Here is a 26,148-nt window from a genome sequence, read left to right as displayed (position 1 = left end):
TATGGATGTTGAAATTGCCAAGAAGAATGGCTCTCTATGAAAGGGAACTTAAGTTGGTTAATAATTCAGCTAGATCTTATAAAAAAGACGCATGTATTTTGGGGAACGATAGAAAACAATGAGTAAGACAGGACCTGATTTTGTCATTTGTTTAACATCCAGACACTCTGAAGACAATGGGCAGTTAATTGGGATTCTTTTGATGTTTAGCTCCGTTCTAACAATTACTGCAACTGCTCCATCTTGTCTTGAGCTGCAAGGCTCTGGAAAAGAAATGTATCAGGATGGCGTCGCCTCTGTGAAAGATGTAAATTTGTTTGGTTTTTGCTAACCTTGTGTTAGGAATAGCATATCAAGGTTGCCATTAAGAGATCTTTGCCATTAAGAGATTTTGAGTTAAACAATGACATTAGCTGACAAGAGTTCGTTGTGCACAGATCCTTAATCAGAGTTTATTTTAACAAATTACAAATTTGGCACATTGTCACACGTATTACCAAAGCCATGAATAGGACAGTGTATTCCTGAACAACTTTTTATTCGCAGCCCAACGGTGGAGGCGACCTGACCTGCAGCGAAAATATTTTGTAAGCTGCACAATGCCAGGTGTCTTTTAGGACATTCAAGTCTGACCTTTCACTTTGAACAAACTGTTTAATATAAAGGAGTTTGTCACAAAAGTATTCTAGCTTAGTACAGAGCAATACTTATCTGATAACAGTAAAGAGGCAGCACAGGACAGTGGAGAAAGTGAGATGGGTGGGGTGGCGCAGATCAGTGTTGATAGCAAGCAGCAGAAGAAGCATAGTAGGAGGTATTACAAGATGCACATGAAGATACCAGAATTGAGATTCCAATATACAGCCGCATACAAACAATGCTGGGTATTACAGGCATGATCACACTAGAGCCGCAAGCCAGGTGGGTATAAAATTAGATCATTTCTCAGTCATTACGCAGAAGGAATCGAGAGTAATCCACTATATCCATTATAATCAAGAAGACAGACAATCCCTGGCTCCTAGATCACCACGAAGCAAAGAAATGTTCATGAGTCCCATGAACCACAGAAAGATTCAGCTCTCCTCAAGGCTGTGAACCCATCAAGGCAAAGTCTGTAAAGTCTATAAAAATAAATCCAATCATTACAGTTCGAGTCAGAAGCATCCATGAAGCATTCATGTATCCATGAACTATAAATACAATAAAAAGTGAAAGAAGTACAAAAGTGCTAGTTTAACATGAATTGAAAAAAAATCTCCCGAATAATATGTATCTAACAACACTGACGCTGACTGCACTGTTCTCCATTATTGACAACTGACTTCTCTGGGTCATTCATTTACTTTCCTATTGTGGGCTCTTCTCTTCGTAATATGTCTAGAATATTGTGTATTGAATTTTTTTCTTGTGCGTTATTCTACTGTATGCAAGTGGCACTATATAAAATAAAGTTTGATAGTCTTGACTTTTTAAAAGTCACTTTCAAAAACAAATGGAGCAGACTACTGGAAGTGCGCCTCCTCAGTAATGCGGAGTGTATTTTTCCACCAGACCATCCTCATTAACAGAATTGTTTCTCTTGTTGTGCAACTTTTCCTGAATCCAGATTGTAGTAAAGATTAAAAACATTGCTGTCCTTTGATAAACAGCATGATCATTATCTTGAATAATGTAAAATCAAACTAGCTGTTTAATGATGTACACATTCTTTTACATTTCTCTTCTTTATAACTGATTTGATGTTTACTTTTCTCTACATAGTTGCATTCTTTTCTTCTCTCTCTTCAACTGTGTATAGATACCATTTTCTCTCCTGTTGTAGCCAATGGTTTTAACTCTTACTAGTTTGTTCACTTCAGTTTCTAGTATGTCTGTTTATTTGGTGGGCTCTTTCTTTTTCTTCATACTAAATTTTCAATTTTACCATTTTTGGCATTTAGCTCCTCTACGCATTTCTGCCTCTCCCCTTTATTGTCTTAAGTTCAGGTTCAAATGTATTTTAGTATATCTTCTGCTATTATTTGTGCCTGCAGGCAAAGATGTGATTAAATGATCAGGAGATGAAAAACATTCATGGTCAGGTTTAGGGTCTGAATGCTATGAGAAGTTAACATAGTAAAAAATGCAAGACCATAAATTGTCATCAAAAACACAAACAAATGGTTCTACACTAACTTGTGTTAATTACCCTGTACCACCTAAGAATGAAATAATTTTAGTTCTGTAGTGAACCTAATACTTGGATGGTGGTAGCTGTGCATCTCCGTTTTATGGGGGGTTTATAGACATAGCATGCATCATGTGAGCAACAATGGTTGTTTCAATTAAATAAATAAATAAAACAAGTAATAATCAACAAAAAAATGGTGTTGATCATGACACTAGAAGAAACAAAATGTCATTAACTGAATAACAAAAAATATTTCAAAACTCTCAATAATTAAATGGATATACACAAAATGCAAAAAGACATCATAGGAATTCTCATACACCCTAATTATAAACACACATAGTATAATGAAATTATTGTTTGCAAGTCTCTAACAGCCAATACACAATAGTAGAATACAGATAATCAATACAACACAGTAAATACAATGCTATACAATAAATACAGCATCATTAGACATAAAGAGGAAACACAACTGCATTGGTCAGTACAAGGGACTGGTGAGTAACCTATGATCTGCCGATAAGCTAGCATTATGAGTGCCAGTGGTCCTGTGCTCTTTGACAGAATGGAAGAGGGAGAAAAGTGATTGTGCAGGGGGTATTAATATTACTGTTTGCCACTGTAAAATCCTGTATGTTATATATGTCCAGGATAGGAGGCATAATTGTGTCTAAAACATTTGCATCCTTGTGCCACAGCAATATACTTGATGCTCTTTCCAGTCATTTGCTTTGCCAGTTTTTATGCAAGAATACTTTGCATTGTTTTGCCCTTTCCTCCAACATGTGGAGATCAGTCAATTCCTTCCAATTACAGGTTAACTGCCGTCTGTAATATTTCCAACTTGATGAATTAGCAGTCCTTCCCTGTGCCATGGACTAATTTTAATCTTAAGACGTCTTTTCTCTTATTACCCAGACTATCTCATCACATATCAGTAGTTTCTACATTGTAATTCTTGTTTCTTAATTAGGTATTCAAATATTTTCATCAATATTATTCTTCTGATCTTGTTAATCTTTGTGCTGTTTAATGAAGTTTTGTTGATATTCATTTTCTATAAGTGAATTAATTTGCTTACTTTGCTCATTCCTCTTTTCCAAAGCTGTGCTTGTCATCCCTAAGTCATTTTCAGACCCTACATCTACTCTAGGGTAGCTCCACAGTTATTATATCCATGTTTTGTACTTGTGCTGACTTACAACATAGTTAACATGGTTACTCTCTTTCACTAGGACCTATCTAAATTATTTTCTCCTCTCTCTTTTGTTAATAATAATTTTTTTTTTCTGCAGAGCACAATTATTAATTGTAATATAATTCAAACACTATCTGCAACTTAATACTTGTTTACATTTTCTGAATTGATTTTCTTTTTATTTTCCTTATAATTGTCCTCTTATGTTCATGTTGGCATATATACACACAATTGTAATATGTCTAGAATTCAACATTACTGTATTTGATCTCATGAGTTGTGTTGCTCAATTTTCATTACGCTTTTTTGCCAGTTTCCAGTTTAAATCATTCTGGATCATTCTGTTCTTTACCTTCTTAATCCCATACAATAGATGCATGCTCATCACAGATCTTTCCATTGCTTGTGTAACACATTATTTTGTTTCTCATCATTTCTTTAATTCTTGCCCCTAAAGTTTTTTTATAGGAGTCACCGAATTTTGTAAAGATTTTGTGAGGTGACAAAGTTTGAGTTCCCTTCTAGGATTATAACAATGGAGTGAATGATGGATTTTCATGTACCAGAGATTCTTAAAGTTATACTGTTTGGAACATCTACTCCCAGTACAGGTACTCTTTGCCATTTGGTTTGAGAAGAAAGTTCATATAAAATTCAAGAAAACCTTGTGTTGAAGATGGATAATAGTACCCACCCCCTTGTAGCCAGGACTACAGTAATGCTTACTGGCCACAGACCTGGTGAAAGCATTAGGCATATAACCCAGAAGGGCATACACTACATAAGTAGAGAGTGGAGTGGCCAAAAGGCTGTATTTCCTCAATGCTTTCATCAACAGGTATGCAGAGTCTTCATGCTCTGCCTGAAGAGTACAACTTTGACCAACTTTAAATCCCCACAAGTCTGTTCTATTTCACAGAATTTAAGTGCGTCATCCATTACTGCTCAAAGGTCAGTATAACTGGCAGTAATAACATTATGACCAACCAAGCCATTGACAGTAGAGAAACTCAAATGCGCTATTGCTTACAGTATACTGTATTTTATACCTTGTATATGCATAAATACTGAATGTTATACTATATACAAATGTTTATTTAATGAAAGTATCTTACATCATGTATTACATTAATCTTGAAAATGATAAAACTAGTAATGATGAAACTAACATGTGGAATCTCCTTTAAATATAACATCAATGACACAGATGATGCAAAACATTTAAACATGAAACATTTACATTATATTAATATTGCCACTTACCCCATATAAGTACGATGTACCGCAGTGGGATAAAATAAAATAAAATTGTGATAACTATGAGAACCAGACAGGCAAGACTTGATAGGAATGGCACACTCCAGTTGAAAGTACTGCAAAGTAAACCAAAAACAAAAGTTTAAGAAATTATCGTAATACAATGATTTGTTTCTATGAAAGTGTCACAACATACACCACATACTAAACATTTAAATGTAAAAAAAATGAACATTTCTTGCTGGGATAGGCTCCAGCCCTCCATTACCTTGCCCAGAATAAGAGGCTTAGAAAATGGTATGGTATGGTATTGAAGCATAGATTAATGCAGTCTAATAGAATATGATATATTTTAGTTTGCTGCCATAGGTTTTGTATTTTTGTCTAACTATCCTCTTACAGTTTTGACCTAGACATTAAATAAAAAGGCTGCAGTTATCAGCAGGGAGACGTGAATACCGTGGCGAAGCAAGGAAGAAAATGAAGAGACTGGAGCAACGGACAGCCTTATGTATGCAGGCAGCCAACAACATGGGAGGCGTGGGGATGGGAGACCCAATGCCGCCTCACACGGCGACCAAGCTGCAGGCTATGGGCGTATATATGTATGTAAGTTGGGTTCAGTTAGCGTTGGGAACCCGCGTACCAAATTTCTTGAAGATGGGCCCATAGGTAACAAAGACCATTGGAAAGTTCAATATGGGGGCCGACAGTGGCGTCATACCATCGAAATAAGTACGTACATCGGTTTCGGTTAGCGCATGGAAGCCGCCTACCAAATTTCGTGAAGATGGGGCCATAAATAATAAAGTTTAACATGGTGGACGTTGTCAACTGTTATGACCGTTACACGTAGAATTTCAAAATGAAACCAAAAGCTTAACTTTTGTAAGTAACCTGTAAGGAATGAACCTGCCAAATTTCAGCCTTCTACCCACACGGGAAGTTGGAGAATTAATGATGAGTGAGTGATTGAGTCAGTCAGTCAGGGCTTTGACTTTTATTATTATAGATAGCACCTGATGCCCCTGACACTCTTGGCTCTCAGATCTCTTAGCAGATGTCCTAGCAGTATTTCCGATTGGCTGATTAGCAACTTTCTCAAACTAAATAAGGAGAAAACAGAAATCTTAATGATTAGCAAGCATATATAGAGAGGTTATTAGAAATAAACTTGATCCGTTAGGCTTAAAAGTCAAGGTGGAGGTAAAGAATTTAGGGGTAATTATTGACTCTAACCTAAACTTTAAACGCATATTAACCAGATTACTAGGACTGCATTTTTCACTTAAGGAATGCAAAAGTTAGACCTCTTATAACATAAAAAGACACTGAAAAATTAGTTCATGTTTTTGTATTTAGTTGACTAGATTACTGTAATGCACTCCTAACAGGACTACCAAAGAAAGACATCAATCGTTTGCAATTAGTACAGAATGCAGCAGCCACAATCTTACCTACAAAAAGAAAATCTGAGTAGATCTCACCAGTTTTAGCATTTTACATTGGTTACTCGTGTCACTCAGAATTGACTTTAAAATACTACTAGTGGTTTATAAATCCTTAAATAATCTTACTTCATCCAATATTTTGGAATGCCCACCCCCCTACACTCCAAGTTTTAACCTTAGATCTTCAAATGGAGTACTGCTTATAACTCCAACAGCCAAAATTAATAGTGGCGAGGCGCATTTTACTGTTATGAACGCAAAATCTGGACTACTTTACCAAAAGAAATTTGCCAGGCTAGTAATGTGGAACATTTAAAAAATAAACTGCAAAACACATAATTTTAAAATGGCTTTTTGTAGCTACATTTTAGTTGTATTCCTGATAGACTATATAGGCATAAAAATATTATACAGTATTCTTCATGGATCTGCAATCTTTACTAATCTCTACTATTCTCTGGTGTCTTTTCCGGTTCATCTGTAGTGGTTATCTGTGCCACAACCAGAGGTGGGTAGAAACGAGTTACATTTACTCCGTTACATATCTGTCTCTCTATCTACATTTACTTGAGTAGCTTTTTAAAAAAAAATTGTACTTCTAAGAGTAGTTTTATTGCACCATACTTTTTGCTTTTACTTGAGTACATTTGTGAAGAAACAACGCTACTCTTACTCCGCCACATTGGGCAACACCCAACTCGTTACTTTTTATACATTACACTGTGTTTTTGCCAGAGAGCAGTCGCCAGTGGATCTACTGCATGACTGTTTCACCAATCAGACGTAGCAACAATAATCACATGACTATGTTTCACCAATCAAACTTAGCAACAATCGCAACATGACTCGGTTTCACAAATCAGACGCAGCCATGCAGTCACATGACCACACACAAACTTCCTGTGTCTGAAGCCTGCAAGAGACTTTTTAGTTATGCGGGGCTCCTGTTCACTGCTAAATGGTCACAGCTTCACTACAAGAACCTTGAGAAGCTTAACCATCATTTCACTGAGTGAACAAGCACGTTTTAACCAAACATGCACAGACAGTCATGGTAAAGTGAGACTTCTTGTACGTGCACAAACTGCCTTGTTCTAATGTTATTTTCTATCAGCTGTGCTATTTGGAGGGCAAGTGTGTGACGATGCCGGTCCCCTTCAGACTCCCTCTTCCCATATGGGAGTCTGCTGAACCCACACCACCGATAATTATGACCGAGATGAGCTGACATATGAGGATAATTCACTGATGAGGCCAGAGGATGGTGGAAAAAGTGCTCAAGTACTTTTATAAAAACCAGTCAAAACAAAAGTAATATCAACAAGTGTCAATGCTGCAGTGTTCTAAAAAACAGTACATATATAAATCCATAAAAATCATTGTGAAAAGTGGGGATAAAAAAATCAATAAGTAAATCTGTTAAAAATCCGAGGTTAAAATGCAGACTAACTCCTCCTGATCTCAGCCCACCTCCTTCTCATTCTCCTGGCTCACCCATTGCTTGTGTAGCCAGCAGAGACTCAGCAGCCATGAGCTCCTTTCGGCCGACCTCCATCTTGGCTCTTTTCTCTTTTTCTTTGATTCCCCCTCTTTTTTTTGTGCTGACCCGTATATATACACTCCCGTGGGCCTTAATCACATGCTGTAGGAAGCCAATGAAGCAATTGAGAACAATCGCACCCGCATGTGCAGGTGCGACTCGCTCCAACTACCTCATTAACTCCCATGGTCGTGCAATTGCTTTATGGATTTGAAGCTGGCCTTTTTTTTAAGCCGCGGACCCGCTACACCACAAAGTGAATATGCAGTATTATTCTGTCAGTGTACAGTATATCTTGTCACTGTAAGTAGTTTGCACTGTTCAAACATACATGTTACCTACTGTAGGTATTGGCTTCAAAAGCTTTGTTGTGAAAAACTGAGATTTGGAACTTTGTGTTATTTGTGCATATTTATTTTGTAAAGATGTTATTTATTTTTACTCACTTTCTTAATTTATTATTTGCAAATAGCAAAATTTGCACATTATTTTATATTTTTGTCTGTCTTATTACAACATTTCTAAAACATAAATCATTTATTATGTTCAAACAGTTACTCAGTACTTAATTATCCTTTTCACCAAATACTTTTTTACTCTTACTTGAGTAATTTTTTGGATGACTACTTTTTACTTCTACAGTACTTGAGTAATATTATTTTGAAGTAACGCTACTCTTACTTGAGTACAATTTTTGGCTACTCTACCCACCTCTGGCCAAAACCATCTGACCAAGGCACCATGCAGATCCCAGCATTGATTGAATGAAAGTGGATTTCCCAGCTGTCCACAAGAAGCATGAAAACAGAGAGACTGACTTTAGAACATCTATGTTAGATAGAATTCCCCGTAAGGGCTAGGCTGGAACCCTGCAGATTTTGTTTTGCTCTCCAGCCTCACTGGAGTTTTTTTTTGCTGTTGTTTTTTTCTGTCCTCCCGGCCATCTGACCTTACCCTTTTATATTACAGTACTTATTCTTTAATATTATTGCTTAATCTTATGTGGTTTTCTTTTCATATAACTTTTATGTCATCTTGTAAAGCACTTTGAGCTGCATAGTTTGTATGAAAATGTGCTATAAAACTAAATGTTGTTGTTGTTGTTATTAGTAACACACTTTTTGGAAAACTGGTATAAGAATCAGGGCCAAACAAACAACGATCCAATACATAACTCCTTTGGTTAAATTTGCCTAGAATCATCAAATTTCACATAAAAGATGGATACTGGGAGATAATCCTGGAAGCAGATTGGGCAGTGGTGTTTGTTGCTTAGCACCTGGTTGCCATATGAGCAATGTATACACAGCTGGGTTTAACCTGAAGATGGCATTCTATATGGACTTACCATACAGAAAGCATAGCAAAATGATGTGGTAGAATTTAATGCAGTTTGGATGACATAATTTATACATCAGGACTTGGTATATTAACTACTGGAAAAAGAACTGTACTGTATATGGATTAAAAATTCATTCAAATTGAAAGAGCCAGAGTTCATGCAGGAGGCTAGAAATTATTAGTTAGATATGGTCACACTTACCTCTACACTGGCTCTTTTGTTTTTTACTCTAAAGTTTCTACAACAGGCTCCAAGTGATTGTGGAATTATGCACATGTCCCTTATTGGGTACCTTACAGCTTATGCAAGTACACTACACAATCTCCTCAAAGCAAGATAAAAGAAGACATGGATGTTCTTTGTATTTAAACAAATAACATGCTTTCAGGGTACCCTTTTTATTGGCAGAGCGTTTGGTGTTTGATAGGGTATAGCTAACTGACTCTAAAATTACTTGACACATTTAGGTTAGTATGGAGAATGATGGGGACACCAGGATCATGACTATGATCATGATGATGAAAAAAAGACTACTAAAATTAAATCTGACTGGTGGACTGTGATTTGATTTTTATGCTAGTGAAGGACTGATCTGATTCCTTATGCTCTGGAGTAAAGAGGACCTGAGCTGACAACTAATTTAAATGACCATTTGCTGATTAGCTGGCTCAGTCAGGAAAACTTGGATGACCTGAACAGATAGCTAGAGTGGTCTGTGTACAAAAACAATACATACTAGCCAACTCGCGGCGTACCATATGCCGCATAATCAGGCTGGTTTTTTAATGATTTTTAAGCACAGGGAGAAAATTAACATTTGAAAAATCGGTAATGTAATAAATCAGCAAGAAAAGCAACGTTGTAACAATGCACGGAATGAACCAAAACACAGAAAACTGGCGGACCGTCCTCGCGCCTTCTCCTCCTGTCGCACTTAGTGGGAATTCCACGGTTTGCAGCCCGAATAGGGTTCAACGGCTTACCCACGCCGGGTCGACACATGCTCAATGTCATGCATAATTATTTATTGAATGCTAAACACTTCTGGAAAGACACGGTTGTCTAAAACGGGTTGTTGTGAGAATACAACAGTAAGCGAATGAAAAGATGGAACTCTGGAGAGAGCAAAATACAACACAATAGTGAACCCGCGGCACAACAAACGCCGCATAATTATTTATTGATGGTTGAACACTTCTGGAAAGACACAGTTGTCTAAAAAGGGAGGGTTTGAGGATACAACAGAAACTGAATGAAAAGATGTAACTCTAGACTTTTCATTGCTCTGTGCGGTTTTGGCTGCCTTTCTATATATAATCCACCAAGACAACTGACCACAGTAGTAGCGAGGTGGGAGGGGGGTGTGAACAAAGTGCAGGAGCATCTAAGAAGACGCATGTTTGCCGCGGATGCGAATTGCTGTATGTAGCGTGTTAAACGGTTTGCTATGGTGCACGCGGTCGTGCGTCGTAACCGAAAACTCGGTTTTTAAAGACTGCCTACTTCATTGTGTTTTAACCTCCGTTGTAAAGGAATGTTTTAAGGACCCCATGGGATACCCCTCGGTTTTGGCTGCTTTTCTATATATAATCCACCAAGGTACCCGACCACGGTAGGAGGGGGGTGTGCACAAAGGGTAGGGACATAATGAGTGGGAGCGTATGAGTCACACTTAGTGGGAATTCCACGGCTTGCAGCCCAAATGGGGTTCAACGGCTTACCCATGCCTCTCTGCGCTGGGTAGACACACGGTCAATCTCATGCATAATTATTTATTGTATGCTAAACACTTCTGGAAAGACATGGATGTCTAAAACAGGTTGGTGTGAGAATACAACAGTAAGTGAATGAAAAGATGGAACTCTGGAGGGAGCAAAATACAACACAATAGTGAACCCGCGGCATAACAAACGCCGTGTGGCTCAGACGTGCATGTGGACTCTTACCACAGACGAAAGTGACTAACTGGGTGGTCGGTGAGTTTTTGCGTCCGGGAGAATGGGCAGGCAGTGTGCATGCCTAGAGAGCGAGGGTAGATGCCGGCCGGTGAAAAAGTACTGTTGGTGGGCAGGGAAACGTCTTCCGTGTTCCTGCAGGAGCATCTAAGAAGACGCATGTTTGTTGCGGATGCGAATTGCTGTATGTAGAGTGTAAAACTGTTTGCCATGGTGCACGCGGTTATGCGTCGTAACCGAAAACTCGTTTTTTAAAGACTGTTTACTTCATTGTGCTTTAACCTCAGTTGTAAAGGATTGTTTTAAGGATCCCATGGGATACCCGTCGCAAACCGTTTCACACGCTGCATATGGCGATTCACCTCCGCGAGAAACATGCCTCTATGAACAGTCAATGTAGCTCGGAGGTGCATGACATGCACATGACATTAACCTGACCTGCACTGCATGTGGCCTCTACGACAGACGAATATAAATGACTGCATTTTTTCTGTGTCCTCGCGTCAGAGTTGGTGGGCGTGGACCTGCGAGTTATCGTAGTATCCAATGGTCTTGGAGTTGGTGGGCGTGGCTCCTTCCTGCGTGCGCCATAGGTGTTTCACTTGTCGGCAGCTTAGTGAATCCATGCCCCTTCCGGCGAGCTTTTCATGGTTGTCTTGCCTTAGTGAATTATATATATAGATGGTTTTGAGATAAATCCAACATTTTCCCTAGAGTTTTTTTTTTCCAAATCTTGGAGATGGCAGGATATGAGAGAGTGAACCAACTTTTGAAAAAAGCTAGTTAGTGCCAATCATGGTACAGTAGCACTCCAAAATCATTTTGGTTAATACCAAGGTAAGTTAAAGAAGGATGGTTTGCATATAGCTATGTATAGACAGTTTGACAGAAATATAAGGAGTTAGAAGCTTCAGCAATAGTCTAAGAAAGACGTTTTGTGAGGTCTAGGAGAATAACTTTCATAAGACACTAAGCATGCCCTGACTGATACTGCAAAACTAAAAAAAAGCACATAGAATGTTTCCTAGGCTATAATCTGACTGGAATATCATCAGGAGGTGGAAAAAGCACATTGAAGATCTCCTAAAGGTGGTGCATGAAGTCTCCTTGGAGGATACAATACAGGACGTTTTTGTTGGGACTGGGTTCACTTCTGTTTCTGAGAGTTTAGTGATGGGTAAAAGGTTTATAATCTGCAGGGACTTAAGAGGTCTGTCTAAAAATACTAAATTCACTGGATATTGTAGACGTGTTTTGGTTAGCATTCTTTTTCATAACTACACAGAAAGCAAGTACAATACTTAAGTTCTCCCATTTTTAAAAATAAGGACAAGAGGGTACATTTCAGTAACTGAGGGAGTCACACTAGTCAGTCTCCAAGGGGACACTTATACAAGGGTACTATAAAGGAGACATTAACCTGTAGTATACTCAAATATCAAATTCAAGAGGAGTAATTCAGATTCTGCTGCAGCCTTGAATGATTATACATGCTATTGTGAAAGTTCTACAATCCTGCCTTAAATGTATTCTGTAGATATAAAGCAGACTTTTGTCTGTGTTATGTGCTCCATAGTATCTTGTGGTAGTTGCTATGAGAGAATCGGGTCCCACTCCATTGCACACTATATTTGCAGAGTGTAGGATGTATAAACCTCTGTAAAGTGGGTGCCTCACATACATTTTGGCCCCTGTCCTGTTTGAGAGTTTCAAGAAGAGCATAGCAAGAGAAAGTAATGGATTATAAGTCCTGTTTGGGAGTTTGAGGATTTCAGATAATAATGTTAACTCTCCTCAACTTACTGTTATCTTTGAAGAACACTGGAGTAATTTGTAACATGGTTTATATAAGCATTAGCATCTCCAATCTGAGGGCATGGTCCTCTACTAGAACAATCTAGCTCTCTACTTACAGATGTGTGTACGGAGGAATACGCAGTTAGTTGAGGCTGCAGAATAACAGTACAATTTTTCAGAGAGTATGTGCCCTTTACAAAATATAGACAATGAATGGAAGAATGAGGTTAAGTGGCCGAAATAAGGTTTCTGTGCAGAGCTGCAGGGCACATTCTATTTTTGATCGTTTCTCAAATAATACCTGGAGAATTCTGCTGGTGAGCTATTCATACTTAAATATTCTGTTATTGTTCTATTGTTACTATTTTCTAGACAATTCCATTTCTTGTACAATGTACACAATCCCACTGTCAAATGTGTTGCCTGAATATTCTTCCTGTAGGTCCTTTTCCCACACCTCAAACACATGCATGTCAGATTAAGCGACAACTCTAAACTGGAGTGAGTGTGGGTGTGCACGTATATGTCCTGTACCAAAGTAGTACTTTGTATAATTTATTACTGCTTTGCAACCAGAGCTGTTGGGTTTATACCATCTCACAGTTAAAAAAAAAAAAAACAGACTAGGCAGTTTCAGAAAATCATAGAATGAACATACTCATACCAAAAAGGCACATTTGAGACATAAACATATGGATGAAAAACTTAAAGGGAAAAAAGGCATATACGAATCAACAAGTACGTGAAGAGGTTTACTGCAACATTCGCCCTTCCCAAGACTTGCATTAAAGTCTGGTTTCCAATACATAAGCACTGGAAACTCCCCTTTCACTCTTGCCTGAGTGCTTCATCCTCTTTGCTGTGGGGAAAATGTAACTTCATGGCTGAAATTAGTGGTAAATGATCACCACTGATTTTTTTTTCTGGTTTTGTAGGAAGAGCAGCTAGTTCTCTTGCTGAAGAGTTATCCAGCCTCTAGGCATTTTTGAGCACTCAATCTTGCAAAATTGAGAGATCACAGGTATGTCATTATACAAATTTGCAATTTTGTGCATCTGCTTAAAGGCTTGTTACATACCTTGATTTTATATAAAAGTCACTCTAAGTACACTACACATGGAAAAAAACAACAAAATGATATGAGAACACTACTTACTTTTTGATTCTTTCACCAAAACATGCAATGTCTTCCAAAATGTTCTGGACAGTTATTACAATGTCCTGAATCATGTGAATCCTATCAAGCAATCCTTTCTTTTCCGATTCCTGCAAAGTGAAAATATATAAATACAAATGATCAATACATGTATTTTACATACAGTATATAAATACAAATGTGCACTTTAAAGGGAAAAAGGGGATAAACAGATCTCCAGTATAATTACTGATTATAAGCAATGCCATTATTTATTTATTCCATTAACACTAGAATTACCAAAGCCTGCGAAAAAACTCGTAGATCCCTTTGCACCTCTCCATCAGCACCTTTTGTCCTGTAAATGTGCAGATAAAGACAAGCAGCCTGCTATTCCATCCCCCCACCACCGCAGAACGTGCGCAAAGTTCTCCCAGCTCATGCCTTAATCATCTGGGAGTGAAATGCTGGAGTTTTAGAGTGGAAATAATAGATTGTTATTTGAAACACATGCATTTCAAGTGTGTTCTTTTTCTACAATAATCCGTGTAAACACATTGTTAAAACAGAAAAGTTTTTATATTTTAGTAATAAATGAAAAAATGTATGCATAAACTATATAATGTTTGAAGCCTGAAATCTAAAGATCAAATAAACACTTTCATAAAAGTTCAAGGATGATACAACAGCGTAGCAGTAAGAATTGCTGACTAGTAATCAAGAGTCCCCGATTCGATCCTGATTGCCTTTTATATTTACCGTTTTCAGTAGTGAGCTGCTCTTACTGTTAATATTATACAATAAAGACATACATCTGACTTGTGTCTGTAACAGCCGGTGTAAATTTATAGCACTTGTAAAAGTTAGCATTTCTTTTTTCACTTTTATTCTCTCAGTCACAATCATGATACAAAACCCACTCCCCGGATCTGACGCGGTTACTTTTTATCTGAAACTGGGAGTAACTGTAGATGTGAGTGGTGTTTTGAGACAATGGAACTGGAAATTCTCAGATCTGGAGGGATAAAAGCTGACACACAAACGCTGGTGAATCTGCCTTCGTATCTCACCGTCACTTTTAATTTGTTTTATTCAGTTTTATTGAGTGTTCTTGTTCATGCTGAATTAGTATGCACCTTTTGTTCCACAATGTCAAAGCAACACTGACAAAAAAACAGAGAGATAGGTATATATGATATTTGGAATAATTCATTTTATAACCTGTATAGCACATTTCAGAAAACATTGTAGCACTGATGCAACATTATTCATATTAATTTGCATCCCTTCTTGCGCTTGTAATCAGTGACTGTGTTAATTTTTTTTTTTCCTCTGATTTTGCCAGTCTTCACATGTTGCTGCATGGTGTTGTTTCTTTTGTACTCCAGCACATGCAGAGGAAAGAATAGTAAAGAGAGGCCAGTCCTGCGCTATATGCAATATGCAAAGGAATTTAATGTGGCCCCAGCATTACGGCTTTTTTGTAGGCTTCAGGGATTCTACCATTAAGATACTTGATGAAGGGCTGTCCTGTTTACAGGGAATACCGTGACTTCAGTAGCAATCACCATTGTATTTGCATAACTTTTTTTTTTTTATTAGATAGTATATTCACATTTAGTGACCCTCCCTTAATATAGTCTGAATTTGCGATTTTAATTTGCTGTGTAAGAGATATGGAGACAAAAAACATAGTATTCTTTTATTTTTTTCTCCCCCATTATGACAACTGTTTTGTGGCTTGTATACATGAACAAATTGGTTGATTTTATTCAAATACTTGTATACATAGAGTAGAATTACAATACATATTAATAAACACAAAAATCAGATTTTCTGTAGAAGATGGATTATCAATTGCTAGATATTCCATACAATTACTACTATATATTCCATTTTAAAGTGAAATACAAAAGTGCATTAATGTTGTCTTCCTTTTCATACTATATATTGACTTAAAAGAAATCTTGCATAACTTTCAGCTACATAGACTGATTCATATTAAGCCATAACTTTTATTCACTTCAACCAATATTTATTCTATATAGTAACTTTTACATATGAGCAGCACCATGAGGTGTTTCACAAGCACTCAAGAAATGCATTCAAAGACAACTTTGGGACAATATCAACTGAAGAAATGGTCACACATCTAAAGAGTTTATGAAAAAATAACACATATGTATTGCCTCCATACCTTTCTCTGCATCTAAAGGTTTTAACAATATTCATTACTAATAAAATTAAATTGAGTTTCAGATTCATTTATAGACATAATGCAGTATAAAAAAGTCCTGACATTTCAGTATTTTCTCTAAACACAAACCATCTTTATATTTCACACAACCTAGAAATCTAAACCTTGATGAACCCCACATATACTGAACTGGTTCTCCCATTGCATTCTTTGCATGTTAAGACGCTGGGATGAGCAAAGGGAACACTCTTTACATTGCATGGGTTCGCCTATATCAACACAGTGTTTGCAGAACTCTGCAGTATGTTGTCACTTGCACAATTAGATATATGTGGGAGTTTCTTTGTGTGACTTAGAACATTGTGATCACTTCAGCAAATAATAGTAATAACAGTTTATAGGATGAGAAAATTAATGCTTTGGCACAGAATGCTTTGTTTTTTCTTCAACGTAGGTTAACATATCTTTCCATGCCCTTCGTATACTTCAAAATCTGAAACAGAATTCTCAGAATAATAATGTAATTGTCAACCAGTAATGAAGAAAAACAGATATTAAGACTTCACAATAAGCATGTTGCACATCTGGTAGACTGTTGTTTAATACATGAGTGTCACTAACTGAATAAGGAAGGCACTTTTGTCATTAAGTACTTTGTATTCTTTAAGAAAGGATATTGTATTAAATAAATGGGTTTGGTTGCAACTGTTGTAGATGATACTTAAATAATTAAACCCTGTAATAAAAATAGCTGTTGCAAAGTAATAAATGGTGCCAAAAATTAGTAAGTGAAAATAAAAGAACAATTAAATTAGCAAGCCGACAACAGCCCAGAAAGCTAATGATTCTCAATAGTAAAATTTAACAGTTACTGGAAACTGACACATCTGTTTTTGTAAAAATAAAACAAAAAATGGATAATTACTGTTATTTACACTCTATTTAAATATTACATATCATGACAAATGGTTACAAATAACCCATCAAAGGCTACTTTGAGAACATGCCACATAATAAAAGTCTTCAGTTTTTACTGAATAATGGCATAGAGTGAAGTAATCTTCTTTCAGATTACCTCCAGGATCTTCCCTAGGCAGGACTAAATGAACATATGTTAGGGCTAAATCCCAATCTAATGTCTATTCAGATTTTTTAACCAACTTTTTAAATGTTAAAAAATTACTCTTTTTCAATGAAAACATTCCATGTAACTTCCTTATCAGCTTTTTTTTTTTTTTTTTGCGAATGACAACTGTGCTATCAATTTTTCACAATTACAAATAAAGATACAAGTCTGCAGAGCCTTAAAGAAGATCTCATCATAGGCAGCACTGGTTACAGTAAGCAGAATGAAGTAGATCTCAGAAATATTATTCATTAAGTAGTTGAAGTTGGCAGGTACAGGAAGGTAAATTTATTTTGCTTTCATTTCATTAAGTGTTAGAAGCTCTTTGTATTCTCTCCACTATGAAAATAGAAGTGACTTCCAACTTCACTGCACCAATAATTAAGAAAACTGAAGCAATAAATTCTGACAACTAATCTATCACATGTACCTTTATTTCTTGAATAATACTTAAGTTGAACCTCAGTATAAATGGTATTTTGACTTCTTGAAAAAAAGGTATTTATATTGTTTTTTGAATAAGTTAGTAATCTCTGAAAAGTAACAGGGACTACTAACTAAGGAGGTACTTAATCACTTGGAAACTGCAGAGAAAAATAACACTTGGATTAAAGAAGCCGAAATCTCACAAATCCCTTTGACCAGGTAATATCTATACCCGAGTGCTTACTACTGGTGGAGGCTAGTGAGCACAGATATAAACCCTTGGCACATGATTAAAGCAATTATTTAGGAAAAGATTGAGCAGCACATATCTAGAATAGGAATATTAACAAATACTCAACGTGGGTTCAAAGGAGAAAGGTTGTGTTTCACTAATTTGCTGGAATTCTATTAGGAGGCAACAGAAGGATGAGAGAGGTTCATATGATAATATTTATCTTGATTTTCAGAAGGCTTTTGATAGTGCTCCCCATGAAAGGACAATGATCAAAGTAACAGAAGTGGGGATTCAGGGCCTGGTCTGTAGGTGAGCACAAAATTGGTTGAAACACAGGAAGCAAAGGGATATGACAAGAACTTTTCCCAGAATTGTCTGATGTTAAAAGTAACATCCCTCAGAGATCAGTGCAGGGGCTGTTTCACTTTTTAATATACAGGTAGTCCCCAGTATGGACATCCGACCTACGACATACGAACGGGGCTGCAGCTGCGATGCATGTGCCTCAGTAACTTCGTTCTCTGTGGGCAACTGATAATGCTGCAAGCGGTGACCCAGTTGTGGCTGAACGGAGGCCACTGAGGGTGAACGGGGCGGCGGGGGGTAGCATTGTATAGGCATCGGAGGCTGCCTATTGAATGGGGGCAATTCACTACCCGCCTTCGTTCTCGATGGGTCGACGCTGCAGGCAGCCTACTGTAGTGGAGGTGACTGTGAGGTGGGCTGGTGGTGAACCGCCCATCGATGCCCCCATTCATTCTCAATAGCAAGCCTACTTGTACTGTTACGCACATAGCAGGAAGTTGTCTCTTGTCAGTACATCAGACGTGTTGAAGACTGGTGCCTTCCTGCTGTGATAGTGTGTACAATGCTGTTCAGAAGAGCTCATCTTAATCTTTTGTCCTTACCCTTCAACAATGTCTCTGAAACACAAATCTGATGCAAGTGCTGCTGATACAGTAAAGAAGAGAGAAACCATCACCATTGAAAATAAAGTAGAAATAATAATTAGGTCAGAGAGAGGTGAAACTCCATCATTCATTGGCAGAGCACTTGGTTACAGTCGGTCAACAATAGCATTTATTAAATTTATGTACCTGTTCCGACTTCCATACAAATTCAACTTAAGTACAAACCTACAGTCCCTATCTCGTATGTAACCTGGGGACTGCCTGTACATAAATGATTGAGACAATAATACACTCAATAAGTGGATTAAGTTTACAGATGCTAAAAAAACTAGGTGGAAGGCCAGATAATATAAAATCAGCTAAATTGTTACAGAGGGATTTGGATAGTATATAGATTTAAGCAGATTTGAGGCAGATGAAATATAATGTAAGTAAATGTAAAGTGTTACATGTTGTAAGTTAACAATGTCGGATTTGAAAACACAATGGGAGGTCTGAGACTTAAAAGTGCACCTCATGAAAATGACTCAGGAGTCAAAGTGGACTTGTCACAATCCACATCCAGACATTGTACTGAAGCGATCAAGAAAGCTAATGGAATTTTCGGTTATACTGTACATAATGAGGTTGAGTATAAGTTAAAGGATGATATGCTTACCTGGTGTACTGTGTGCAGTTTAGTCTCCATATTATAAAAAAGACACAGTAGCACTACAGAAAGCATAGAGGGGTACGCCTAGGCTAATTTCGTTACTAAGAGTTATGGGAAGAGATTGAAGGAGTTTAATTTTTTTAGTTTAAGCAAACTGAGATTAATAGGGTACATGATTGAAGTGTTTATAGTTATTAGCAGAATCAGTACAGTGGACTACAGTTATTACTTTACAACACACTGTTCAACAAGAATACGGTATCACAGATGGAAACTTCTTAAAGGCAGATGCACAAATGTTACAGTTTTTCTTCATGTAAAGAACCACAGACACATGGACGTTCAGATCTCAAATTGATGTTATTTTGGCCGATCAAGATGAATTGGATCAACACGCTTGTTGGACTGAATGGCCTGTTCTGATCACAACTTTTCTAATAATCAAATGTTTCTAATTTAGTCATCTGGTGACATTCTGAAGATGAATAACGATATGAAACAGACTGATAATTAAAAAAAAACTTAAAACAAAGTATTACGTTTTTGAAATTAAAGCTTTTAAGGTAAAGAATCAACTAACCAAAATCAAGGAATGTCTAGAGGCTTTAATGCAGAACATTAAAGCCCTGCAGAAGATCCATGTATTTTTTCAAAGCTGCTAAATGCTGATTCCATGGACAAAGTTGTTTCTGCCACCTCTTTTGCATGCAGGTCTGCTGCTGCTCCATTCAGTTCTTTTTTTTTCTGTCTCCACACACAAGTTCCCAGTCTTTGCTACTGAATCTTTTGAAAAATATACTCCATTATTTTCTGCTGACACTTTCGAACTGCCAACTCCAGTATATACTACAGTGTCTTTTGAGCCACTAGCTCCTGTACTATGTTTAATAAATCTCATGTTCCAGTATCATATGCTTTTTTGCCAGAACATCCACCATCTTCACCTACTGTTTATAATGTCATCCATCCAACATTTCCAGTTTCTGCCTCCACTTTTTTGGCCCACTCACTCCTGTCTTACTTGCTCTTTCATTTTTGAGATTTCATCTCCAGTCTGGTCATGTGCTGTAGAAACTGATCCGCCCAGGCCTACATGGGCCTTGTAGCCTGTAACCTGAACTTTTTTTGTTGATGGCCCTGTCCTTCTCTCAAATATCCCAAAGATGAATGCATTAGGTTAGCTGACAAAATTAAATTCACCCTCTGTAACAAGTGAATATGTGCAAATGTGGTCAGCAGCAAACATTGTTTTCATTGTTGCTTTCTGAGTTTATTTCTGGTACTTCAGTTTTTATTCCTAATTATAAAAATATATTTTGGGTTAAATAATTAATTAATTCTGTCATAGTTTCTCTTCATAGTTAGTTCCTGTCTTGAACTCGATATTAGCAGGATGTATAGTAATGAATGTAAAGATGATCTATGAAGCTTTGTACACTGCACTAAGACCAATTGAAAACACTGAAACATTTTAACAATTTATACAAACAGAAAGTCACCAGAATAAATATTCATGCCCTTGTTAATGTCAATCTTAGATGAAATGAATTACTTCTAGTCACACAATTTGTTGATGGGATCTATGAGTGTGGAAACCAGTGGAACTTCTACTGTAAATGAAGCTATGAGTATAAATGCCCTCTTGTTTCTATGGTCAAAACTATGGTATAGTTGTTCAAAATGAAAAATTTAAAAATAAAGATACAAGAAATTCTTAGCATGTCACTGAGTTTGGGAAGCGTACAAAGCCATATCAAGGAAAACAAATATCCCTTCGAGTGGAAATATACAAAACTACACAGCCTAGATCACTTATTAGGGAAGCTACTTCAATATGAGCTGAGCAACCTCAATTTAAAATGATGTTCATGGGTCAAAAGTTTCAAAGGCATTCCAGGAAAAAGAAATAATGGGAGAATGGCAAGAATGAGGCCACAGTTGAAAAGACAATTTTCAACAAACTATCTTCAAAACATCATCTAGAGAATACTGTAGATATGTCATGTCTTATAGTCTGAAGAGTCTAAAGTGGAATCTAGTGGCTTGATCCCTAATCAGTAGATTTTTTAAAACACTACTGAACATCACAAGTCATGCCATTTTCATCTTAAAGTATAGTGGTAGCAGCATCACATCACAGAAATACTATTCTGGCAGAATATTATGAAATGCCAGTTAAAACATGTGCCCTTCTGCCATAAAATTTAAACTGGGAAGTTGTTGAGGGGGAAAAAGTTCAGTAGGACAATGATCCAAAGTACAGTAGAATAGCTTAAAAGGAAAAAAGAGATGTTCCTAAGTGGACTGTTGAAGATGTGACTTTATCAAAAAAATCTTTAGCAAGACCTACAAGAACAAAATGGCAAATAATAATCAATCAAAATATGAACAGCTATCTGAAACCTTCAAAAAATATTACCAGTTTGTATAGCTGCCAGCGTTTGACTGACAAAGATGTGTCCAAAATGGGATTAACATATAAAAATGATGACATTTCAGTTTTTAAATTATTTTATTCTTTACTCTTTTATTTCTTTTTCTGAAGCATTCTGTGAAATAAGATATGTACTGACAAATAGAATTTCTCCATTGAAAGCAAAAAAAACTTGAGGGTGGAATATTTTTTGAAGGCACCATAAATGGGGCAGCCCTTTAAAATAATGACAGAAGGAAACAATATCAGAGGTGAGAAAGAAATGAGGAGTAGACCATTGCTACATTTAAACACCTATATATAACAGATGGTTAAGCAAGCAAAAAAGAATGTGAAGGAAGAGGATGTTAAGGAAAAAGGCTTTTAATGACATGGAAAGCACTGATGCAGGTTAACAGAGACTAATAAACACACTTGTGTGGACACCATCCAACTATGGCACAAAATTTAACATCAAATAAATAAGAAGATACTCCATGAAACAAAAAATCCAAGCAGAAATATATGTTTGTAGTGAATATTTAGCTGACACCTTACAAACTTAAGAAAAGTCTTAATACCACTTAACAATAAAAAGAAGAGGGCTGGAGAAAAATCTAGTTTACAAAAGACATTACACATTAAGTGTTTATTGCTGGTGTGAAGTGCAGTGATTTATGGGTTACAAATATCAACAATAGTGACGAAAACCAACAAACAACAGATGATGGATGTCTAAAATATGGGTAAAGTGATGAAATTAGCAGGAGAGACCATTATACAAACAAGAAAGTATTGGAGATTCCCAGAGACATTACTCATTAAAATGACCTGTATAAGGCAGAACAACAGTTTTGTACAGTTTCTTTGTGTGTTCTAGAACAGTTAAGATTCTACAAACCTGGGGAAAAGAGTGACGAGAAAGTGAAAGACGTGAGGCATGACATGAGGCAAAACAAAAATCAATATGTCAATACCACAAGGAAAAAGGATAAATCATAGTAAGAAACACACTGAGTCAGAACCAAAAATATACATGAGAAAAAAACACTTGTTTACGACTTTTTGATAACCAACAAGTAGGACAACAGAGGAGTCAAATTGGCTGCTATTTATAACGATTACCAATGTGACTGAAGTACTAAATAGCATCACCCAAATAAACACAAAGATGGTAATATATTTGTTTTTGTTTTAAATATAAGCTTCATATTAACTAGTTATATCTGTACATACCAGTACATTCTCAGAGGAGAAAAATACAAAAAGAAAGCGGTGTATTGTCCGAATAAAAAAAAAATATTTCACTAAATATTAAATTCATCCGGATTCACGACAGTACGGATATCCACCTTTTTCAACACAATAAAGAAGCTTAATTGGAAAGGAAAAAGATCAAGTAAACACCAAATGGACTTATTAATGTAGAAAGGAGGATGTATAAAATTAAAGTCTGAAGACACTGCAGACTAGAATCTCCATAGAATCTGTATAGAATCTAAGAATCAGTAAAACACCTTAAAATCTAGTTAATAACAATAGCAGCATTTATGTATATACATTACCCTTAGCTCCTCTCAAATATATTGCAATTTCATTTAATTCATTTAAACACTGTCACAGCATTATCTTTATTTTTACGAAGGAAAAAAAAATCTACACTCTTGAAAAGAATCTTAAAAGTTTCAAGTGTCTGGTCAGAACCTAAAACAATTAAATAAATGTACACTACTGAAAAGGTCAGTATTTGTGTGTTGCCCATGTTGCCCACAGTCTTTACATTGCCAGGGCAATGAAGACATACAACAAGAAGACTGGCACAAATAAGTGCTCCGTGCATTTTATTACAACATTTCCCACAACAATAAATAAAATGTGGTGTATTTTTTCATCAAATACATAAATAATCCAGTAGAAATTAAGTGATTCACGGAGAAATTAAAATCCAAGAAATATTCTGTTAAAAACCAAGGATACAGGATAAAGTCTGAATTGGACTTTGTGTCCTATCCAGTGCTACTTGCTCACTCTCATATCAACTTGTTCACCCATCTTCCAGTTATATTCAGCAGGATGAGGAAATGGTGAAAGTGGCCCACTCATAACACCCATCCCAATCACCTTACCTCTGTGTCCACTAAGATGTGCTCAGCCTGAGTTTGTCTGGATGTAGATTGTGTCTGTGTCAGCTAGATTCCTAGGTGCACATTATCGCCCCTGTTCTCTACTGTGCAGCAGGAGTGATCCAATCTGTCTTGAAGCAGCTTTCGCCATGTTCCTCCGTGGGTTCCTGAATGCTTCACAGCCTTCTGTCAACATTGGCTCCCATCCATTTCTGTGCTCTTCCTTTTCATTCACCTTAATTCCTTGATATTTTTTCACCTTCCCCTACACACTTTCCCTCAGGCTCCTTTTCCTAATGATCCACGTAGTGTCAATGAGGAAATGGCTGGGCCGATCACATTTGCATATGATTGTGCGATCAGCCAATTTCCCCATTAAAGACTCTAAGGAGCATGGCATAGCAACAGCACACACCGGCACTGCTTTTATTTAAAAACTCTGCACTGCCATGGACCACTTCACCACAATTTGCTACACATTAAAATGAATTTATAAAACTCGGTAAGATATACAGTACTAAAAACACATTTTACACTGACAAAATTAGATCTATTTAACATAAAAAACATTTAAAGATGCTGAGATATTCCAAAAGCTAAGCCTGTTGAGATAATTCAGTACAACACTAATATAGTAAAAAGCCTTCTAAATTTTAAAGAACCTTTGAATTGATCCCCGTAAAGTGATTTGGTTTTCTTATTGAATAAAATAGGATATTATTTTCCCATTATGTTATGGGAGAATTTTTCTAGTTGAGTAAGATAAGACAGGATGCTAGCAGTGCAGTGTATGTTATCACAGTAGACTGTTTACTAATCATTGGTAACACATTACCCTCACACAGAGCTGCAAAATTATTAGGGTTAGGGTTATTATTATGAACCCAACAAATTGAGAAAAATATACAATGATTTTATCCAGTTCTCAAAACATGTGACACATTATTCACAGTTAGGATGTTAAGGAATATTAAATCAAAGAAAAGGTGAGTTTTCAGACATGAATATAAACTTTGTGATAAAGAAATAAACATAGGAAATGAGTTCCACCAGGGTCCACCCACAGAGGTAAATTTAATTTTGCAGTGAGCGTTTTAGCAACAGTTGTGTCGTAATGTGAAACATGTTGCCAAATTCTGCAGCTGATTGAACTAGTTTTATTTGGCTATCTCAGAAGGGATTATTTTATTTAGTGCTCTGTACATCCAGAACAACATTCTTTGAGCATAGTCACGAATTAGACAAATGAAGAGGTGATTGTTTTAATTTCCTGTCATAACTAAGTCTTCCCACCAACTGTCACTCATTGAATGAGCCATATTGAAAGAGAAAAATTGATGGGAAGGATACTATTCAAATTTCTCAAACGATAAACAAAATAGCAGATGGGATATGTGTTTGTGGCATTTGAAGAACTTCTTCAATTGTTTATTTCAAGTATGAGATATAATGACAGATCAAATTGAATGTTTTTCACATCAAAGGAAAATATAAAAGAAATCATTTGTGAATGGATGATGTTCTTTGTATTTAGAGATCTGAAGATGAGTATGTTACAATTAAAATGACTCAGTTATGTAACATGACAACATCCAGGCTGACCTCATAAGGGTGTCTCTGGGAACTGCAAAATGTTCAAGTTTGGCAAGCAAGGCAGAGATTCCAGAATGTTCACACCAAACCAAGGTCTTCAAAATCTGAAAATGCTAGACTAAACAATCACTGCTCCCACAGATTGTGAATTAAATGTCACAAATGCTTGTCGTCTAAGCTCCTACTCTCAGAAATATTATCTTGCTTTGTATAACCATCCTAATGGCAGCAAGCAAAAAGTACATATATTACTTGAAAACAAATATACAGTGTACATCAGTTCATGAATCTTGAAGCATGCAGCGCTTACATAAATAAGTGGCCTCAATTTAAAGGGTAAATCATAATTGTGCTCTATTTGGGTAATCAAGAAAAAAGATAAGAGAATGAAATGGGAAAGTGAGTTTACATAACACACTACAGGAATTCATAACTAGGAGTGGACTCTATTCCAAAATATGTTTGTACAATTGATACAAACCAGACAGACAAAATACAGGCACTCTGGTTCTGAAAAATTAAATTTAGTAGACTAACAGGTTAACGCTGGTGATAGGTGAAAAATGACCAACAATATAAACAGCATAGGTCAAAAATTTTAAAAAGTAGATTTTATGGAAA

At 36.6% G+C, this 26,148-nt stretch overlaps 1 protein-coding gene across 1 annotated transcript in view; it reads right to left on the bottom strand.

Moving 5' to 3' along the window:
* The window catches only part of mctp2a (multiple C2 domains, transmembrane 2a), a 405,706-nt gene that overhangs the window by 31,246 nt on the left and 348,312 nt on the right, over positions 1 to 26,148 (bottom strand). Inside the window, exons 20-21 of the mRNA XM_039773287.1 lie at positions 13,873 to 13,982; positions 4,638 to 4,747 (exon numbers count right to left, since the gene is read on the bottom strand). Of these exons, the coding sequence (XP_039629221.1) occupies positions 4,638 to 4,747; positions 13,873 to 13,982 (220 nt within the window). The remainder of the gene's footprint in view (positions 1 to 4,637; positions 4,748 to 13,872; positions 13,983 to 26,148) is intronic.

This window comes from Polypterus senegalus, chromosome 12 (genome assembly GCF_016835505.1).
Source record: "Polypterus senegalus isolate Bchr_013 chromosome 12, ASM1683550v1, whole genome shotgun sequence".
In the NCBI taxonomy this organism is placed as follows: domain Eukaryota; kingdom Metazoa; phylum Chordata; class Cladistia; order Polypteriformes; family Polypteridae; genus Polypterus; species Polypterus senegalus.
The sequence above is the reverse complement of the archived record's forward strand: the minus strand, read 5'-3'. Positions and strand labels throughout refer to the sequence as shown.